Source organism: Syngnathus typhle, linkage group LG12 (assembly GCF_033458585.1).
Source record: "Syngnathus typhle isolate RoL2023-S1 ecotype Sweden linkage group LG12, RoL_Styp_1.0, whole genome shotgun sequence".
NCBI lineage: Eukaryota > Metazoa > Chordata > Actinopteri > Syngnathiformes > Syngnathidae > Syngnathus > Syngnathus typhle.
This window is the reverse complement of record NC_083749.1, coordinates 5916444-5934843: the sequence shown is the minus strand read 5'-3', so window position 1 is coordinate 5934843 and position 18400 is coordinate 5916444. Positions and strand designations below refer to the sequence as shown.

Here is an 18400-nt window from a genome sequence, read left to right as displayed (position 1 = left end):
AACAGACTCACATTTAATTTGCATGCTGCCTAAAACATATTTTCTGGCGGCATAGTTTTTTTCTTTTCCTTAGCCCGGGGGAGAAAAGGTGTGGAATTTTGCAAAAGTATTTATCTTAGGTTGTCACTGTGACTCATTTGCATTCTAATTATTGCTGTCAGGTTGAAACTGTATTTCACAACAGTGACAATGTCTGCGACGGTTGGAATGTGTAGAATGGACATTCCTACGTGCTGATATGATCTGGGCTCTCGACATCAAACACACGCACGCGTGCTTGCACGCACACACAGGCCTGTAGATTTTCACAATGCGAGTGATTGTTTTACTGAACTAGAATATTTTTATCTCCATTCACCTATTAATGTAAATAAAAGATTTACCGGAAGATTATGGTTCCAAAGTGCCCCTCACCTCCTTGTATAGGTTGAGAAACTGACATTATGAACGACTTTATTTGTCTATTTATGTATTTAGATGTTATTTATTGATGTATGTATATATAAATGTTTTATGTAATTATTTTCATCAATGATTAATTTATCCATCCACCTTATTTATTTATTTATTTATTTATTTATTTATTTATTTATTTATTTATTTATTTATTTATTTATTTATTTATTTATTTATTTATTTATTTATTTATTTAGGAGTTTCCATAAGTTTCTAAGCCTGCGTAATAACTCTGTGCCCCCCCAACATTTGCCATTTCTACCACTAGAGGTCACTGTTCTGCATTAATTAATATTATCTCGCGTTGAGCCTTAATAGTAAAAGCATTATATGTAACTTGCAATAGACACAACAAAATAAAAAATAATAGTTTTAAATGTCTCTATTTGAATGGGTGAGTTTCAGGCTCGTCACTCGGCTGCTGTTTTGTGGCTACTAGCAACCAAGCAAGGCAATACCTGAGCAACCAGTCAACAACAGTGCAGGTGACCCAGTTGTGAAGAGCACCAATATGGAGACAGAATTGACCACGGGTCTTTTGGAGCAAGATCCACATTATATACCAGGGTGAGTACATCACAAGAATTACAATTAGTTGTTTTTTTTTTTTTTTAAAGTGGTGCTGTGTGTTTTTAGCTACTCAGGTTATCGTCCACAGCTAAAGTTTAAAATGGGCAAGTCATACGGTCAGCTGGTGGCTGAACTGCGGAGCCCGGTCCTGCACTCGGGTTCCGACGGGACCCTCAGAAGCATCCCTGAGAGACACGCTGGGCGAATCATGCCCGGTTACACTGGTAGATACAAAATTCATGACATTCTACATATATACATTGCTTTGTCCTCATTTAATCTACTTTCTGTTAGAATAAGAAAAACATATGCTTAAAGTACAAATTCGACTATCTTACCTTTTTAACTGTAGGCACTTGGAGGTCAAAGGTCACCTCAAACCTGACGTGCAGCCTTTGTTGAAAATGGTCTGAGGCTGAGCACAGTTTGTTTTGCTGCTCCGACAGCTTTTCTGTTAAAAAGACATGCAATCATTTCCAAGTAGATCGATTGTAGAAGTGAAAATGTGATTGTCAACTTGTCAACTGAGCTTCCTAAATTGGAGTGATTTATTCTACACAATAGCATATGAATGGAATATTTTTTTTTTAACCTTACACTCACCTGTTTGTCGCCTGTAGGTTTTGTTCCCAAAAGGCAGCACTACATTGCCTGCAGCTTCGCGGAAACATGCCAGAGAGCATTTTCTGACTTTTACCGGGAGACATATGCAAATATTCAACGGGCGTCGGCAGATTCATCACTCGCTGTCGACTCCTCGCACCCGCAGTTGGAGGTTAAATTTTACTTTCTCTCAGTCCTTTGACTGACTACATGACAAAATACACAGTTACACCTAATGAGATTCGAGACGAGAAATTTGACAGTTTTACGAAGCAGAACAGTTTCACGTTACTGCGGAAAGCAAGAACAATAGTGAACATTAAATTCATACACTGAGAAAAAAATTGAAATTATTGGATTCAAAAAGAAAAAATAAATTATAAAATTGTGTACCATTCAGGTTACAATCTTTGTCAAGACAGATTCCCTTTTTGCGTTTAATTAGCGTGTACCTAATGAAGTTTCCGGTGAGTCTGTATTTAGCCTGAGACATGCTTGAATCAGTCCCCCCCCCCTTCATGCTGAATTATAAATGGAGGTGCTCAGTTTCAGGTCAGTGTAATGTCATCCACCTTGCTGAAAGTGAAGGCCACAAAAATAGCAACATTATCTCAGGCATAAATCCCAATATTAAAAAAAAAAAGTCATATTTTGAGAAGGGATGTTGTTCATTTTTAGGTACCCCTAACCGCCATTTCAGACCAATTGGTGTCCTACAAACCCTTAAAAAGCTTCACCCCCATCCCTAAACCACATCTACTTGATGATGGACACCCCTACAAGTACTACATGTCAGGTAAAACATTTCTAAAAATGGTCATCCTTGAAAATGATCCCCCCCCACACACATACTTTTTAGTTGGCATATTTTTGAAGGCTTCACAGGACATGTGCCGAAATCCCGCTTCCTCATTGGGAAAGGTTACCCCATGACCACTAACGAGGCCCTTGTCCAGTTCGGAAGGGAGCAGAGTGGCGGCGAATGCCCGCTGCCATCCATTTGTGCAATCTATCCATCATGCCACAGGGGGGTGGCATCATCATTCACGGGTCACATACCAGGTTTGTATCACGGATTATCTTTCGCCGTGTCCAAAGTCTATTAACCCGTATCAACCATCCCACAGGGTACAAATTCATGTCCGGGCACACCTTTGGCCAGCTTTCCAAGAAAGCTTTGGAGAAACGTGCCAGCAAGAAACCCCATCCCCCAAAATATTGTGAAGAAAACAGATTTGAATAACAAGATGAGAAATCTATATATGCTACTGTTTTATTGATTTGATTGTCTTTGGACATTAATGGACGTCATCATATTTCCATTCCATAGATTATTGCAGGCTATTGCGCAAGTCTCCATTTGTATATTTATGTAACTTCTTTGAATAGCAGTTTATCAAAACAAGACAATATGGCTTACTACTTTTTATATACCAGAGGATTGCACACACATAAATTATTAGACCGCTTCCACCCACCTTTAGAATTTATCTACAAAAACATAAATACAATATCAGATTCGGCCATCTTCTGTCATACTAAATTTAAGTTTGCAATATCATGCAAATATGGAAGAAAAACATGCACAGGTTTCTCTTAAACAGTAACAAATATGTGTAAAAGCGAGTTACGAAGAATATTATGGCAACACTTAACACCAATATAAACAAAAGTTTCATTAGACGATTGCCCTGCTACGACGAGGAATCAAGTTGTTATATAAATGTCTAACTGAAATTAAAGTACATTTGTTAGCATTAGCATCAGCGCTTCCATTGAGTGTATTCCGAAACTGGCCAACTGTAACTAATTTTGATTAGCACATCCGTTCAAAGCAACTGAAGCATATCAAATGAATTATTCAACTGTTGTGACAAAAAAATATTAATAAAGTATTCAACAACAAAAAAATAGGCCCGCATTAATAATTCATTCATTTTTAGCATGAGTATGTTCTCTTCTTTTTCACGTTGTTTATATTGATTTTGGCTCTTTCAAAAAGAACCTGACATAAATAAGAGATTAGATGACTGCGCTGTCTAAACAAGGAAATGGTTGACAGAAAAAAGGAACACTGAATCATAGTGAAAGCGTCTTGGTTGACATTAGTGTCATCACTTCCACTGACACATGACTGTGACTAACCTTGACTGGTGAGTAGTATGTCCTAAAGCCACATAATAGAGAAAATGACAGTTTTTTTAAATCCTGAAAATACTTGAATTCATGTCATGAGGTTTATCAGTCTACTTTCAAAAGATATGACATAAAAATTGAATGATTTTTTTTAATAACTGGGGCTTAGCTTGGATTTAAGTGCAGCCAACGTTTGCTGAGTGAGGCTGCCAAAGCTGTTAATCTTGTTATTCGTGTTCTCTGTGATTAGTGCGGCAGAGTGTTGTGTTCTTAACTGTAGACTGCGCACCAGTTTTTTGTTTCCTTTTATGGAAAACGTCTTTCAGACTGACTGCCTCAAGGCTTCAATGACCTGATGGATTGAGTCAAGAGTCCAAGGTGTGATCTGTCCAGATGGAGCCACTGCGAAGGACGATGGGACCTGAAAAAATGGCAAAAGGGAGAAAAATAGATCAGGAAGGAACGTAATTTAAAAAAGAAAAAACAGTAGGAGCTTTATGTGTGCAAAAAAAAGACACAATTTGGACAGCAGTTCCGAAGAATGCCACTAGATGGCGACGTCACTACAGACGCACCTTTTTATTCCTTTGTCATTATGTCTGGATTCAAAACCAATTTTAATTTGAAGTTCTATCACTGTATCTCCATCCAAGGTCTTACCCTTTGACTTGACTCTGAGAAGTTGTCTGCAGCCTTCTGGAAGCTCCAAAAAGTTTGGCCCAGCGCAGGCCACCCGGGCCGGGTCTCTCAACCTGAGCACCATCAGTGGTTTCATTGTCTTTCATTTTCCCGCCATCCATACTAACTAAGGGTCCACCATCTAGGGAATCTTCCACCACACCTTCCCCAGAGTTCCTCCATTCTGGATCAGAAGCTAAAAGCACCTGTCTCCTGTTAATCTGCATCACTTCATATCTCTTCACTTCAAAAGATGCATTCTGAGAATTATCTTCGGTCTGGTGTTCTGAGAATCCTGCAAAGAGCGGAGTAAGGGAAACGCATGCTTGTCCGTTTTGTAACAACCTGGGCTCCAACAATAAGTCGAGGTCAAAGGGCAAGACGGAAAGAGGCTGCAGGAGAAGCAGAAGCTCCTGAAATAAAGGCCGACATCGACCCAGTGACATGGACAGGAAGCCCCAACCGTGGTAGTGGGAAGTCACCACATCTGTGCAGACAAGGAGAACTAACTCACCAAAATGATATGTCGGGCTTTGATATTGAAGTTTTTTTGATGATCTTGAACAAATACAACGTCGAACATTGAATGCAGACTCACTTCTTTGACTGTAGAGGTGACTGAGCCAGAATTCCAAAGCTCTCAAGCTGAAAAATGTTGAAGGGGCTTTGTTAGTGTGCATCTGAAGCATTAGAATTAAAAAAAAAAAAAAGATTACAAACTAACTTCAGCAAGCCCATGATGAAGGCCTTCAACCTCATACTGTGGCTGTTAAGTTGTGGACACTTGATGATTTTACAGACCAGGCTGTAGAGAACCTTGGTTGGTGGACCTATTGCACCAAGGTGAATAAAAAAAATTGCAAGATTAAAAAAAAAAAATCTCATTCTAAGTCATACTTACCAGCTTTGGTAGAGACTTCCACGACGGTCCAGGAAGAGTTACGACGCTGACCAATGATAAGGTCTAATTTGTGATCTCTGAGGCCATCTTCTAGAATATTCTGGATGGCTGGACACAGGTGATCCAGAACCAGACTGGCCATCATGGCACTCAGATAGCTGTTACCTAAACGCATCTGTGATGCAAACAAAATCGACAAGTTAAAATGAATCTTTGACGTCTATTTCCGTCAATGGTAGTGAATGAGTTGAACAACAAACTATTTGAAACTATATGCTCACTCCAACTAGGTACCGCACTCCATTTGACCTCATCTGCTTCAAGATGTGATTAATCAGCAATCGAGTCCACACAATCGATTAATCAGCAATCGCAACTCCTTTCATTCGTGTGTTTGAATGCAAACCTCAGATCTACCTTTTCTTCTGGATCTCTGCTGTTGCCAAAATGAGCTATGATGAGGTCCACAGCCCTGCTTACAGACCTTAGCAAACCTGCACACAAAGATCAATATGCTGAATCTTTGACCTTTGACCTAAAATCATATATACTCGTGTAGAGATCCTCGAGTAAAGCACAGATACTAGTTTCCACCCCACTAACTGGGTCATCATATAAAAGTGAGAATTGCTCTTCTCCTCTACAGCACACTGGCTCATCCCCGCAAATGTCACGGTGAATTCTTTATGCATGCCGACGCCGCCTGCAGGGGGCCGCGTCGTACCGGCGCCGGGCGCATCGCAGACACCGCAAACCTCCGCCGATTCGCTAGCCTCTGATTTCAATCATTAAGGATTGGAAGTGGCTCTAAAAGGAAAACGATGATGCAGGTCATAAATCATTAGTGCCGTTTGCGCTGCATCATTCCTGCGCTCCCACATAGGCCGGCGAGCAGACGGCTCAGCCAATCACGGGCAGGGAGAGTTAAAAATAGGTCATGTGTGAGAGGAAGCCCCTTAAGGGCATTGAGGGAGCCGCTGAAGCAAAGTGCTTTTGCCCTGCTCCTCTTCACTCGAGCTTCTCGTCGGACAGATATGCAAAATAAAAAAAATCCCGCTAATTTTGACTCCATTCCAATCCATGTCACATTTTGGTATGGTCTCACCTCTTCTCTGGAGATGACTGATAGACAGAGACTCATAAGAAGTGTCAGGCGAGAGATCCGTCGGGGCCCTGTCGCTGAGGAGCAGAGGTTCGTCACGTTGGGTTTGCCGATGTTGCCGAGCAGGATCAGCAAATGAGAGCAGGGAACCCAAAGATGAAAGAGGGCCCATGGAGGAGAAGGTAGCTGTGAAACTAAAGCCTTGAGCTTGAGGGCTTTGTGGGAGAGGCGTTGCTTGATAAGGGTTGTTGGTTTGGGCGATGGAATCAGAGAAGATGGACTCGAAGAAGTTCTGGTCGTGGGACCGAGCGGGACTTTGGTGATTCTCCTTGGGGGTTGTGAGGCTTATGAGATCCTGGTAGGTTGGAATTCGCATAAACTTGGGCTGACAGTGAGCTGATAACAATTCTGGACCAGTTTGTGGGCTGGTTCTGTTCTGATTGAGCTTTGAGTCAGTCTGAGTGATTGTTTTGGAGGTTCTCGGACTACGGTGGCCCTGAAAGTATATATTTCTGCGGTTGATGCCGCCTGGGCTAGGAGTACAAGTGGAACAGGTGTCAGAGCTGGAACACGCCTCCATGAAGATAGATGAATTTGCTGATGACAGTTTTGGATTTGGCTTGAAGCCCAGCTGGGACTTCTTGTTGGTTTTTTGTTTTATATATTGTTCAACTAGACAACCCAGTTGCTGGGCCTTGGTGGAACCATTGTCACCGGGACCAAGCACCATGGGCTGGATTGGTAGAGATGTTGGCCTCTGTGGTTTGATGGAGCACATCAAACTTGTACCTGAATAAAAGCAACAAAAACACAAATTCTTGTCAGCATTTTTTTTTTCATATACTCCAAAAAATTCAAAACTATTCTTACATTGTTCCTGGGTTGATGACGATTGTTCCTGGGTGCTTGTCTGATTTGTGACCTGGCACGAACAGCTATGGTTGAAACAAAGAAAACACGGCAAGTGGCATCGGTTCTGAAAGTGCTTTTTCACCCCGGAGGAGGATTTCTCGTTGGAAGTGCTGGCAAGCTGAAAATCCGGGTCTAGAGAATCTTCTCTCTGTTGATCCTGAGAAGGAATAGATTGGTTCTGACGTCAAGGTCATGGATCTGGATGGAAAGCTTATCTATGATTTTACACTCGATAGAGATAATGAAGAACCCTTACTTCAATTGCCGTTTGTTCTTGTCCGCTTGTCTTAGGCCCGACAAAGTGGATCTCGGGGCTGCTGACGCTTTCATCCTCAAGACGGCCGGCAATGTTGGACCAAGTTGCGTTGGGTGAAAGATCACAAGTCACGAGTTTGTAGTATGTCTGATTAGTCCCGGTGACCAGCGCGGCTTGGGTAGCCAGGTCGGACACCTCGAGAGAAGATCGATTCTCGTATGGGGGATGGTTTGAGTCGAGATCTTGAGTTGTTGACCAGCGAGATGTAAAAAGCTCCTCTTCCAGGGGACTGGCATCGCGCTCGTTCGGAAGAGGTCGGAGGTTGAGGAATATGGAACCCTCGGGGGATGGAGATGGGCGAACGGCCGGGCCGCTGAGGTCGTGAGGCACGGCGGGGTTGTTGCTGTGGTTGTACATGGTGCCAAAGTTCACCAGGACCCCATCGGAGCTCCCGCAAGATGAGTCACTGGCATAGCTATTGCGGAACATCTCTGAGGGAGACTCGTGTTTGTTGTGAGCTTGAAGTAAGTCGTCATGGCCCCAGTCCATGTTCCTGTGGGTCGCCTCATCTTCATCATCATCAGTGTTGTGCCAGTTGGAAGTCCCGTGCAACACAAAAGATGAATCCTCAAGGTATTTGTGAAGGTTGTCCCCATCGCTGTCCTCGTCGTCCTCATCCAGGTCCGGATTGGGAAGGAACGAGTTATGCGAGTGCAGACTTCCTCGTGCTCGTTCCTTTTTAGTTTCTTCTGGCGATGAGGCGGAGACGCAATCGCTGGTGGCATCCTCTTCCTCCTCCTCGCCTCGATCCTCGTTGAGGCTACCAAAACTGTTGGAAAACTGCTTCTGATGAATAGCGATGGGATGCTCCTCGTTGATCTTGTCTTGCTCCGGGAGGGACGCCGCCCGGGGAAGACCTGAGAAACCGGGCCTCCTGGCTGAGCCGCACAGGGCCTGGACGGGAAGTTGCCAGGCGGGAAGTGGAAGCAGCGGGAAATGGCACGCAATCAGCGTGTCCCCCGAGACACTGGATGCGCCAATCATACTGGTGAACTTTGATCTGTCATATCCAATCTCCTCATGTTGTGGAAATAAAATCCTGCAAGTAGAGAACACAGACCTATTGATCATGTATGACAAATTCTATTCAATTTTTTTTTTTTACAATTAATAGTGAAAGAAAAGTGAAAAGTTGCTTGCGGCATTTTCCTTCAGCCTTTTCCTCGCTGCGCACTTGACTTGTGATGATTCAGAGAAACAATGAGATGCACTCTGCTGCAAAAAGCATTTTGAGTGTGCAACATGAGAAGCAGTGCAGGGAGTTTCCTCTTCGGAGAAACAAACACAGCAGCCCAATAAAGTAGGAAGGCACTAGAAATTATTAGCATGCTAAATGCTATGCTTTGTTGTGCTCATTACCTTGAATGTTTTTTTTTTTAAATTTGTTCTAAGCTTGATCTAATCCTAGTGGTTCTGTCTTCCACTTTTCTCAGCCCGTGTAAGTAGGTCAGCAGCACTGCAGACAAGCACTGCCGGCATTGCTATGAGGAAAAGCGTGCTCACGCACACGTTCAAACACTGAGTTTACACGCCATAAAACAACATGTTATGTTGTGCTTTGAAAAGTCACACAAATCAATGTTTGCCCCACAAGAAGATTTCACACAAAAATGCTTCATAATCAGAGGTGTTTTCATATTAAGAAATCATTTTTATTCAATTGAATATTATAAAAATATCAACCTTTTAGGAAAAATGTAATCTGTGTAATTTAATTGTATTTTATTTTCAGTATATTTTATTGTTTTAATATTTTTTCAGTAGCGCATATTATTACTTGGGTTGTATGAAATTTTTCTACAAACCATCTGTATCCAGATTTTTTTTTTTTCTTTAGTGTGTGTCACCCACACGACACAGTTTAAATGACACTAATTTGAACCTCTGCTCTGCATCAACTATAAATCCGTATTGGGAAACTGGGTTAATCTGCTGCTTTGGTGGCAAAACTCACAACAACAAAAATAATCTGTTGTTTGTTTTTCGAGAAGCGCGAGGAGCAAATACGACACATCACATGACAGAAGAAATATGGATTTCGGTACACTAATTTACAAATAAATAAATAGATAATAAATGGAGCAAATATGTGCGACCTCCTCCTGTAAAGTGATCATTTTGAAGATTTATAACCCAAAGTATTGAGGCTATTGTTACACTAACTGGAAGCAATTCCACATCTTCTCGTGAAGACTCGTTTGTATTAATCTGTGGGAATTCTAATAATGCACTTTACAAATGTTCCATTCTAGATCATCATGCATGCAGGATAGGTTCTTCCACACCAAACTCACCCAGGACAAATATATGACCCTTGATTGACTAATCACTGTCTAAATATTCTTATTTAAGAGTGTCTGATCAATTTTGGAGGAATGTATGCCTGTGGTGGTGCCATGCACATACACACAACATTTGAGACCTGACTTGAAGATAAACAAGCATTGAGATATTGTTTACTTACAAAGAGCCGTCAGTCATGAGTCACCTCCATCCTCTTCTATTAGGGTCACTTTCATGTCTTAGCATTTAAAATAAAAATAAAAATGCAGCTTCTGCCCTACATTACTTTGCATGCAAATTAAAATTGCGTGAGTTATTGACGCTAGATGGGAGGTTTGTTTGTAGGTTTAATAATCGAATGAAAAATGGTACCGAGCTTGCATCGCCAAGGTCCGGACGGACCCCCATGCCGAAGCTCCGGCAGCACGACCAGCCAGCTGGAGCAACTGTGACGTCACGAGCCTGTCAACCAATGAGGAAAGAGGGAATGCAGTATCCAAGACACAGTGGGGGGACAACATGAAAATAGGACTACAGTATATTAAATAAATACTAAATAGGAATGTATCTAGTATGATCAATTACTGCAATTTATACTTAATTTAATTACTACTACAAAATGCATAGCATAGACATTAATATCTCTAATTAAAAAAAAACTACCAAAAAAAAAAAAGAATACCACACAGTAAAAAATACAACAAAGTTACTCGAGTTTAGGCTCACAAATTATTTTTACGTTCTCAAAATTATCAAAAGTATTTTTTGTATGAGTAACTTTCATATCAACCCGCATTTTGGAGTTCCTAAACAAAAAAACAAAAACAAAAAAAGGCAAAGACTGCTCCCTAGTGGCAAGAAACTAGATTTTTTTTGGGGGGGGGGACTTTTGGACACCATATTAGATACACATGCACAGTGTAATAGCATGGGGCGTTTTTGTCCTTGTTACGTAATCATAACCACATTATGTTACACTTACAATGTAAGTGTACATTACCGTCAATTTAATCAATTTAGTATTGCCAACCGTCAATTAAAATACTTTTATGAAATCACATTAGATCATGCAAGAGTGAATATTATGGATAGATAGTGACCCCCCCGGACTCCTAAATTTACTGCAATTGACAATATAAAACTTTAAGTACATTTAGAACTGGTCTGTTTCTTGTCTAATCACAAAAATAGGCATTTGGACTACAATGTTTATTTTGGAATTTTTATGTTAAAATCTTTACAAAACATGATCAAAATGCAATCTATTGACATTAACGTTACAGTATGTATATATTTAAATAAAAGGACAAGTCTTAAATGTTGCATTGGTGTGTATATTTGACCAATAAACAGACACGTTTAGAGTTTTTTACAACGTTGTTTTGTAGCTATGCAGAGACTTACTTGAAGTAATCTCATCATAAACAAAGAGCTGGTAGCCGAGTCTTCATTTCAACATTACAATTATGCAATGTAGTCGTGTTGTTTTTAGTCGATTTGATCCATGAACAAGCAGCTTGTTGTGCCAACACCGGCCCTGATGGAATTGTTTGTGTTCTTCAGGGGAATTACCAGAAAGCGCAAATGTTTCTCCTGTAAAGACAAGATGTTCATTTGTCATAGTGTCACACACACAATGTGAAAACAATCAATACAATCTTTTTTTTTTCATTATTATTTTGGTATCAGTTTGCCTGATGTCCAATACCTGCAGTTTTTAGTTGCGCACTCCACATGATCCCTGCAGCTGGCACCCACCGCTTTCATAGAGTTCCATCTCCACAGCAAAGATCTCTTGGTTCTATGGACCAAGCCGATCCAGTCTTCAGGCACAGGTGCCGAATCCACCTGATAGCACCATAACCACAAAAGATGACGTTAGCATGATCCAAAACACAATCATCAACCAAGGTTGACTTACCTGGGAGCTGCACAGGAGCGCCAGAATCAGAGAGCAAACAACAACCTTGTACACGAGAGTCCTCATGGTGCTAAATGTCCCGATGCAGCGTGGCTCCGATTAAAAAGGCTTTAATTAGGTTAAGGAGGAGCTACGGTGAAAAATGACTTCCGTTATTAGACGCCTGCGAGTAGGCGTGTGCACTTATCAGTATTTACTGCAAAGTAGTCTTTAACCTGTGGATTGAGGACAACTCCACGTGTGTCTCACACACTCAGAAGACGTGACCACGACTACGCAGAAAACAAAAAAATTTATTTTTACTTTCAGGAAAGCAGAAGTCACCACACTTTATTCCACTTTAGCCATCAAGGCTAAACTGCAAAAATGTATATCATAACAATAAAACGGATTCTTTTTTGTGGCAAAAATCCTACAAGCACACTTACAAGCATACATTTGATTGACAGCATACTATTGTGAAGCACAACAATTTTATTATTGAACTCTGCTTTACAATTCTTTAATAGGCGGACCTAGTGAGCTGATATAGCCGCGTGTAAACACATTTCTCTTTTCCGACTAACTGCACAAAAAAACACGACAACACTATGATGTCAGCTGCGAGTGGTTATTTATCATTTGTGTTATTCAGTAACTTCATTCATGCAGCCCAGTTGAAAAGATACTAATACTACTAGAACGCGGGTGGAAAACCTAAGGCCCCGGGCCAGATATGGCCCGCCACATCATTTTATGTGGACCGCGAAAACAAATTATGCATCGACTTCACGTGTCATTATTAAAATTGCAAATTGTGTTCACTTTTAAAAATCATCTTTTTCAAATCTCCGAAGGAAACTATGCGGCACGAGACGTAAATGAGTTTGACACCCCTGTGAAAAGTCATGCGAAATTTCTAGCAGTACTTCTAGCGGCATTTCTAGCAGTGAGCTAGGAAAAGGTTAACAACAACCAAATTGGTTGTAACATTTCATCAACAGGATTTGGGCGGACTGGGGATTTGGAATTAGGGGAAAACAAACAAACAAAAGCTTCCCTTTATGTTGTTAGTGTGCAATATTATTATTCCAGGATCACTGAACTGTAGTTCACTTGCCATTTTCTGTGCATTAAAAAAGACTTTTTTTTAACGCAGTTTGATGGCTAGCACTCACTTGGTGGGGTGGCAGTTCTAACACTTGACTGTAAAAAGTCTCCATTGCAGAAGTGAGTAGGCTCAAGTTAAAAAATAAAAATACACGTCGTCATTAAGATTGCACGGAGGTTCGATTAGTTCAGTAGTTCTCGGTTGAGTCGACCGAGAATAACACAAAAGCAAACCTGATAAGATGCCGATTCACGGAACACTTGGGTTAGGTACGATGGGAAAACATATCGCTGTGCTGCCTGCCACTTCCTGTTTACGATGCAAGCAGCGGCTGCCGTTCTGCAGGGGTACTCTGGAAAAAAAAAAAAAACTTTATTATTAATCTACTCACAAGCTGTAATTTTTTTTGAGAATGCATATTTTAAAAATATATTTTTTTTCCTTCAAGCGATAATGTGTGAGTAAGTGAGTCACCTCGGGCATCTTGTGGCGACACACCAGCAGCATGAAGACTCCGCCCAGGAGGATGCCAATCCCCATCAGTATGAAAGGAATGTTGATCAGCACATTCTCCTCCATCAGCACGCCGTTCAGCTTGGCCACCGATGAATCATCGATGACGACGCTCTGAGGACGCCACGAGGGTTACGGGCGGGGATCGTTTTGACTTTTCTGACCTTTTGACAGTATTCTGATACGCTCAGGTGTGTGTTTACCTCATTCAGGTGGAGGACAGGGAAGATCACTGAGTTTACATTTCCTGTTTGGCTGAGAAATCAGGAAAAAAAATACACTTTTATGTAGTGCTTGTCTAGATATATAGTAGCACACAAATACACTTTACAAGAGGAAGTTAACAAGATAAATAACTGCTCATTATTATTTTATTATTGCAATAATTATTACAATTTAAGATTCTATGTGAAGGCATATTATGCTATTGCTCATATGTCACGATCTTTATCTTTGTTTGCTTCAAGCTAATGGACCAAAGTCCATTCATAATGATGATGCTGGCATTAGAATTACTTGCAACCTCTGCTTACATGTGTCCAGAAAATGATCAAGTGCTCATAAAAACAGAAAAGACAAAAACGACAAAGCATGCGTTTGACTTGCTCACCTGAATCTGTCCATTTTCTCCACAAAGACGTTGACCTGGAGACGTTTGGCAGCTTGCAGGACGACTCCGGTGAGCTGCAAAATATCAGGGCGTCTGTCACACATATATATATATATATTTTTTAGTGCAAGTAAAATAAATAAATAAAATAAATGCATAAATAAATATTTAAAACAGCTGGCAGCTGTATACTGGAATTTGGACAAATAAATCAATATCTTATCTGATCTTATTCTGGGCCCTCAGAATTATTCTGCAAATACTTTCAGCAAAAAGTGCATCCCCACAATCCAGCATTGATCTAAACAAGAACTACTTTCTTTCAATTATGTTTCAACTTAATTTGTGAACTACACAAACAGTAGAGCTTCTTTAACGGGTAGGGTGCAACCTGCTAAGTTCGTATCAAAGTTCAGAGGGCCAACGTGAAGTTTACGTGGCGGCACGTTTAATTATTGCTAACTTTATTGTCGTAAAGGACAATAAACTCTTGACATAAGAGCTACTGGATTACAGTACAAGCAACCATCCACTCTCACATTCACAGTGAACCAGGAAACTTTAGAAATGAGTGTGTAAAGTGAAGTTTATGTCGAACCGGATTGATATCGATAAAGGTTTGGTGATACTCCTTCTTGGGTCTCATGCCGAATACTGCCTGCACAAATTTCTCATCGCCCTGGTAGAAGTGCGGCGAGGACATGATGATGGGAGCACCTGAACACAGCGCAAGATAAACCGGTTATCAAGGAAATGGGGTTTTAAAAAAAAAAAAAATTTCCCCTACCTTGTTTGCACGGCGCGACGTTAAGGACGCCCGAGCCGAGGCAGTTGCCGGCAGGGACGCAGAAGCCCGTGTTGGATGGGTTCACCGAGGAGTTGGCGAACACCTGGCTGGGGGGAGTGAAGCGATAGCCGGGGATTCGTTTCACCGTCACGTCCTTCTCAAACACAGCGTACATAGACCTGAGAGAGAGGATGACATTTATGAATGTAGCTCAGTTCTTTTTTTTTGAATATTATTAGATGCTTAGAAAAAAAAAAACTTGTCAAACTTGGATGATAAAAATGTGTGTGAGCACAATCATGCATAAATCACCCATTGAAAAATGTCCAATTCTTTTTTGTTTCACATAATTCAACATGAAACAGAAAATAACTTAAGCCCCCAAGATCAAAATTGGTACAGTCCGCTCCTCTTAAGTCATCCTCTATGAACAAGTAGCCCGAGAAAATATACAATGTTTACATTTTTCTTCACCTTTGTACCTGCAGAGACTCACTCCTCTTTGAAATTGCTCGTTTAGGAATCTCAGTTAGAAAGCACATACACACACACACACAGGAATGGTTTTAGAGAATGTCGCATAAGCAATACGCAAACAGTGCTCGCATTCAAGCGGTTAACGAGTCAGACCAAATCTGTAATGATTAACTTTGTATATTGCAGAAGGAGACTTTTCCAAACTAAAATCCAAATGGAAAGATAAAACGAGGGAATGGACGACTTTGAGATGGATCAGTCGTCTGACACTTGATCTTCACGTACATTGTTGCTTTGTGGATTTTCGGCTAAAAGTCACCCACGATAGTAATTAAAGCGCAACGGTGTTGTCTGAGTCACCTGCACAGGTCCGAGGAGAACATGTAGAGTATTTCATCCTTATTGACGACAGGATGGAAAGAGGCGCCGTTGGTTCCGTTGATCATGTTGCACTCATCAGACGTCCACCAATTCAGTGTGCTGCAGGCATAAACAAACATTTTGGATCTAGGTTTGTATTTGTTTATGAAGTTTTTAGGTTCCGGAAGGAACACGTAGATGACTTGTTCAGGAAAAAAATCTCTAATCTTGAAACCAGACATTGATTTTAACTTCACACCAATCAGACGAGGATTCATAACACTGATACGAGTCATTTGATTCAATCAAATGCTCACTGATTGGATGTAAATGAGTCATGGTAGAAGTATGTTGAGTGGGCACAAAAACCTTTGATTGTTCCAAGTATCCACTCGAGCAAAGTCTTTGTAGTCCTGCTGGCCTGTGAGGAACACATAGTCTCCGTCATTGCTGGCGTTGCTCTAGAATCACATCGCAAAAGGGGCGTGTCAGGAAAACACAAAATAAATGAAACTTTTCATGATGTAAATCCTCATCAACCTTATAGAAGAGTCCAAAATTCGGATCTATGTCAGGTTTGAAAGTGTTAAGGAATTTCAGGAGAGGGTCTTCGTATTTCCACAGGAGCTCGCCCACTGTCCGAGTGGTGAACAGGCCTATTTGTTTTTCCTTCATGTACGACGAGATCACGTTGGCAAAAAGAGCGTCATCCTTGAAGCGCTCCATCACTGTCTAAGCAAAGACACAACAGTGATTATTTTTTTTTCATTTTGATTGTATTTGGTGAGCAAAAGTGTCAAGGGATGCTCACCATGGCAGGGATGCTGACAGTCCTGATGAGGTCACTCTCCGGACCCCGTGACATGTTAGGTTGGAATATGTATGTTTTGGTGTTGACCGCTGCAACTTTAGTGTCATTATCCTGAAAGGTGACTTCTTCCATAGGTCGGTACTCTCTGGGTTGAACGAAAAGAAGTGGGTTACAGACACGTCTCAACACATGACACAAAATTCATTCATTCAAATTAATTCTGAGCAATTTAATGAGTTGAAGAACAATATAAAAAATAGACAGACAAAGATTATTTGTAGTAAAAGATATAATAAACTTCCATTCCAACCAATTAGTGACAGTCTTCTGGTGCCCTGTATTATGTCGTACCTGTAAGTGTATGGTCCAATCTCCAGCACAGCAGGCCGGTCTCCATCCAGCACCTCCAATGGATTGGTCAGGTTGAAAAAATAAAACTGCATGTAGATCGGTGCCGGTGGATCCGCCCAAGCATCGAAGGCATCAGTGCCATTCTTCAACACTATTTCCTTTTGGGGTGGGGCGCACAAAATGACGTTCAAATTTGATTGAGAAAATGTGACGTTTCATTAAAAAAAAGAAAAAAGAATCAGATTCATATTTTTTGGGGCCAAGTGTGAAAGAACACAGAAGGAACTACAGCAATAAAAGTCACTGGAACAAAAAGGACATTTTGCGATGCTGAGCAAGCCAAAATGGTATCACATGGGTAAAGCGGTCAAATGGCAGTTCTTCACAACAAATATAGGCCAGCGGAGGATTAAACAACCAAGGCGCTATTTTGAGTTATAAATTTTACCACACCGGGATCATCATTTGCGTCACATTTGATATTACGCAATTGCCATCGTCGCATGGGTCCTAAAATGTCAAAAGATGCTGTTCGTGATCGCTTACCTTTTCGGCCACGGAGTCCACTAGTTTGGGAAAAACACTAGACAATGTCAACGCGATGCCCAGAATGAGAATTAAAAACGAAAATAATCCGCACATATAAATAAAACACGATTTAAACATGATCGGGCCGCACTGGGTGGCGTCTGGCGGTGACAAGTGGCGCTAAAAATGACGAACGCCACTGAAAGTATTTGTTTTGATATATCCGGAAGTCACACGGACATCAAAGAGTAATACCACAATAAAATAGTACCCTGCTGAGACTTCCTGTTTCTTCGACAGTCAAACAAACATATTTTTGTATGTATACAACCGCAAAAGTTGTCGTGTTTAACACAACGTTTTTATACGTATATTCTGCTTGCTTGCCCGAGTATTTTCCACCTTTTTGATTATTACTTTTTGCAATCAAGTGCCGACAAACCAGTGTTTCTCGATTCACCTAAGGTCTGGTCATCTTTTAGATTAAACGTGCATACAATCCGTCAATGGCATTTTCAATCTGTCATTTTATAGGTAAACAGTTTAATGATTTAATATCCTTATATATTTTAATTTGAAATCTTTGTCACTAAACTCAAGGCGGACGGAAGCAATCAGTCCCTTCACAACATTGTGTGTGCAGCAAAAGCTTTCCACAATTTTCCTGACTTCTGTTCAAAATTAGTCACCCATCATAAAAATAATAGTCAAATTTAGGGTGAACTATTACAATTGCCTCGAAGAATGTACATGACCCAAATCCGATGTGATGCAGCAGAGACGCACTGACTAAAACAGCCACAAGAGGTCAGTGTCTTTCTTTCAAAAGACCGTGAGAACAGTATTGATGTCCGTCACTCACCAAGAGTTATATTCAGCTCTATAAGAATCATTCAAATAGATTATGACAGAATGCGTTAGAAGAAAAAAAATAAAACATCGTTTTCCGCTGCAAATTACAGTTAAATTACAGTATTTGTATTTGGGAGTTCCTT

At 40.8% G+C, this 18400-nt stretch overlaps 4 protein-coding genes across 5 annotated transcripts; 1 reads left to right on the top strand and 3 right to left on the bottom strand.

Moving 5' to 3' along the window:
* The first annotated feature begins 856 nt into the window (after positions 1–856).
* cimip2b (ciliary microtubule inner protein 2B) lies at positions 857–2901 on the top strand. Its single transcript, XM_061292794.1, has 6 exons — positions 857–1023; positions 1093–1250; positions 1647–1801; positions 2308–2425; positions 2506–2691; positions 2757–2901. The coding sequence occupies exons 1-6, from the start codon at positions 968–970 to the stop codon at positions 2870–2872; spliced, it is 789 nt and encodes a 262-aa protein (XP_061148778.1). The 5' UTR covers positions 857–967; the 3' UTR covers positions 2873–2901.
* LOC133163110 (uncharacterized) lies at positions 2878–10414 on the bottom strand. 2 transcript variants are annotated; one of them, XM_061292701.1, is made up of 11 exons: positions 10139–10414; positions 7615–8713; positions 7441–7515; positions 7317–7368; positions 6450–7235; positions 5762–5838; positions 5345–5519; positions 5168–5273; positions 5042–5088; positions 4426–4930; positions 2878–4186 (listed from the first exon to the last, which is right to left on the bottom strand). In XM_061292701.1, the coding sequence occupies exons 1-11, from the start codon at positions 10153–10155 to the stop codon at positions 4102–4104; spliced, it is 3024 nt and encodes a 1007-aa protein (XP_061148685.1). In that variant the 5' UTR covers positions 10156–10414; the 3' UTR covers positions 2878–4101. The 2 variants fall into 2 exon arrangements, with proteins under 2 accessions (XP_061148685.1, XP_061148684.1); XM_061292700.1 differs by having other exon boundaries at positions 7317–7515; positions 10139–10413.
* Positions 10415–11151: 737 nt separating this feature from the next.
* On the bottom strand, positions 11152–12014 carry LOC133163170 (liver-expressed antimicrobial peptide 2). The gene is made up of 3 exons (XM_061292813.1): positions 11879–12014; positions 11666–11805; positions 11152–11550 (listed from the first exon to the last, which is right to left on the bottom strand). The coding sequence occupies exons 1-3, from the start codon at positions 11942–11944 to the stop codon at positions 11526–11528; spliced, it is 231 nt and encodes a 76-aa protein (XP_061148797.1). The 5' UTR covers positions 11945–12014; the 3' UTR covers positions 11152–11525.
* Positions 12015–12151: 137 nt separating this feature from the next.
* On the bottom strand, positions 12152–17659 carry scarb2c (scavenger receptor class B, member 2c). The gene is made up of 12 exons (XM_061292736.1): positions 17424–17659; positions 16878–17035; positions 16527–16671; positions 16256–16447; positions 16085–16176; positions 15716–15835; positions 14879–15057; positions 14690–14808; positions 14092–14165; positions 13685–13736; positions 13443–13595; positions 12152–13320 (listed from the first exon to the last, which is right to left on the bottom strand). The coding sequence occupies exons 1-12, from the start codon at positions 17541–17543 to the stop codon at positions 13282–13284; spliced, it is 1443 nt and encodes a 480-aa protein (XP_061148720.1). The 5' UTR covers positions 17544–17659; the 3' UTR covers positions 12152–13281.
* Positions 17660–18400: the final 741 nt, after the last annotated feature.

What these genes read in the sequence shown, in the direction of transcription:
- cimip2b (XM_061292794.1), top strand. Translation starts at nt 968, where the DNA reads ATGGAGACAGAATTGACCACGGGTCTTTTGGAGCAAGATCCACATTAT. An exon ending in CCTCGCACCCGCAGTTGGAG is followed by an intron (nt 1,802 to 2,307) that starts GTTAAATTTTAC and finishes GTTCATTTTTAG; the next exon opens with GTACCCCTAACCGCCATTTC. An exon ending in ATTCACGGGTCACATACCAG is followed by an intron (nt 2,692 to 2,756) that starts GTTTGTATCACG and finishes ACCATCCCACAG; the next exon opens with GGTACAAATTCATGTCCGGG.
- LOC133163110 (XM_061292700.1), bottom strand. An exon ending in GTCATCAACCCAGGAACAAT is followed by an intron (nt 7,236 to 7,316) that starts GTAAGAATAGTT and finishes GCTTTTATTCAG; the next exon opens with GTACAAGTTTGATGTGCTCC. An exon ending in TCACCTCTACAGTCAAAGAA is followed by an intron (nt 4,931 to 5,041) that starts GTGAGTCTGCAT and finishes TTGTCTGCACAG; the next exon opens with ATGTGGTGACTTCCCACTAC.
- LOC133163170 (XM_061292813.1), bottom strand. Translation starts at nt 11,944, where the DNA reads ATGAGGACTCTCGTGTACAAGGTTGTTGTTTGCTCTCTGATTCTGGCG. An exon ending in CGCTCCTGTGCAGCTCCCAG is followed by an intron (nt 11,806 to 11,878) that starts GTAAGTCAACCT and finishes TGGTGCTATCAG; the next exon opens with GTGGATTCGGCACCTGTGCC. An exon ending in TGCGCAACTAAAAACTGCAG is followed by an intron (nt 11,551 to 11,665) that starts GTATTGGACATC and finishes TTGTCTTTACAG; the next exon opens with GAGAAACATTTGCGCTTTCT.
- scarb2c (XM_061292736.1), bottom strand. Translation starts at nt 17,543, where the DNA reads ATGTTTAAATCGTGTTTTATTTATATGTGCGGATTATTTTCGTTTTTA. An exon ending in ATTTTGGACTCTTCTATAAG is followed by an intron (nt 16,177 to 16,255) that starts GTTGATGAGGAT and finishes ATGTGATTCTAG; the next exon opens with AGCAACGCCAGCAATGACGG. An exon ending in GAGAAAATGGACAGATTCAG is followed by an intron (nt 13,737 to 14,091) that starts GTGAGCAAGTCA and finishes CTGATTTCTCAG; the next exon opens with CCAAACAGGAAATGTAAACT.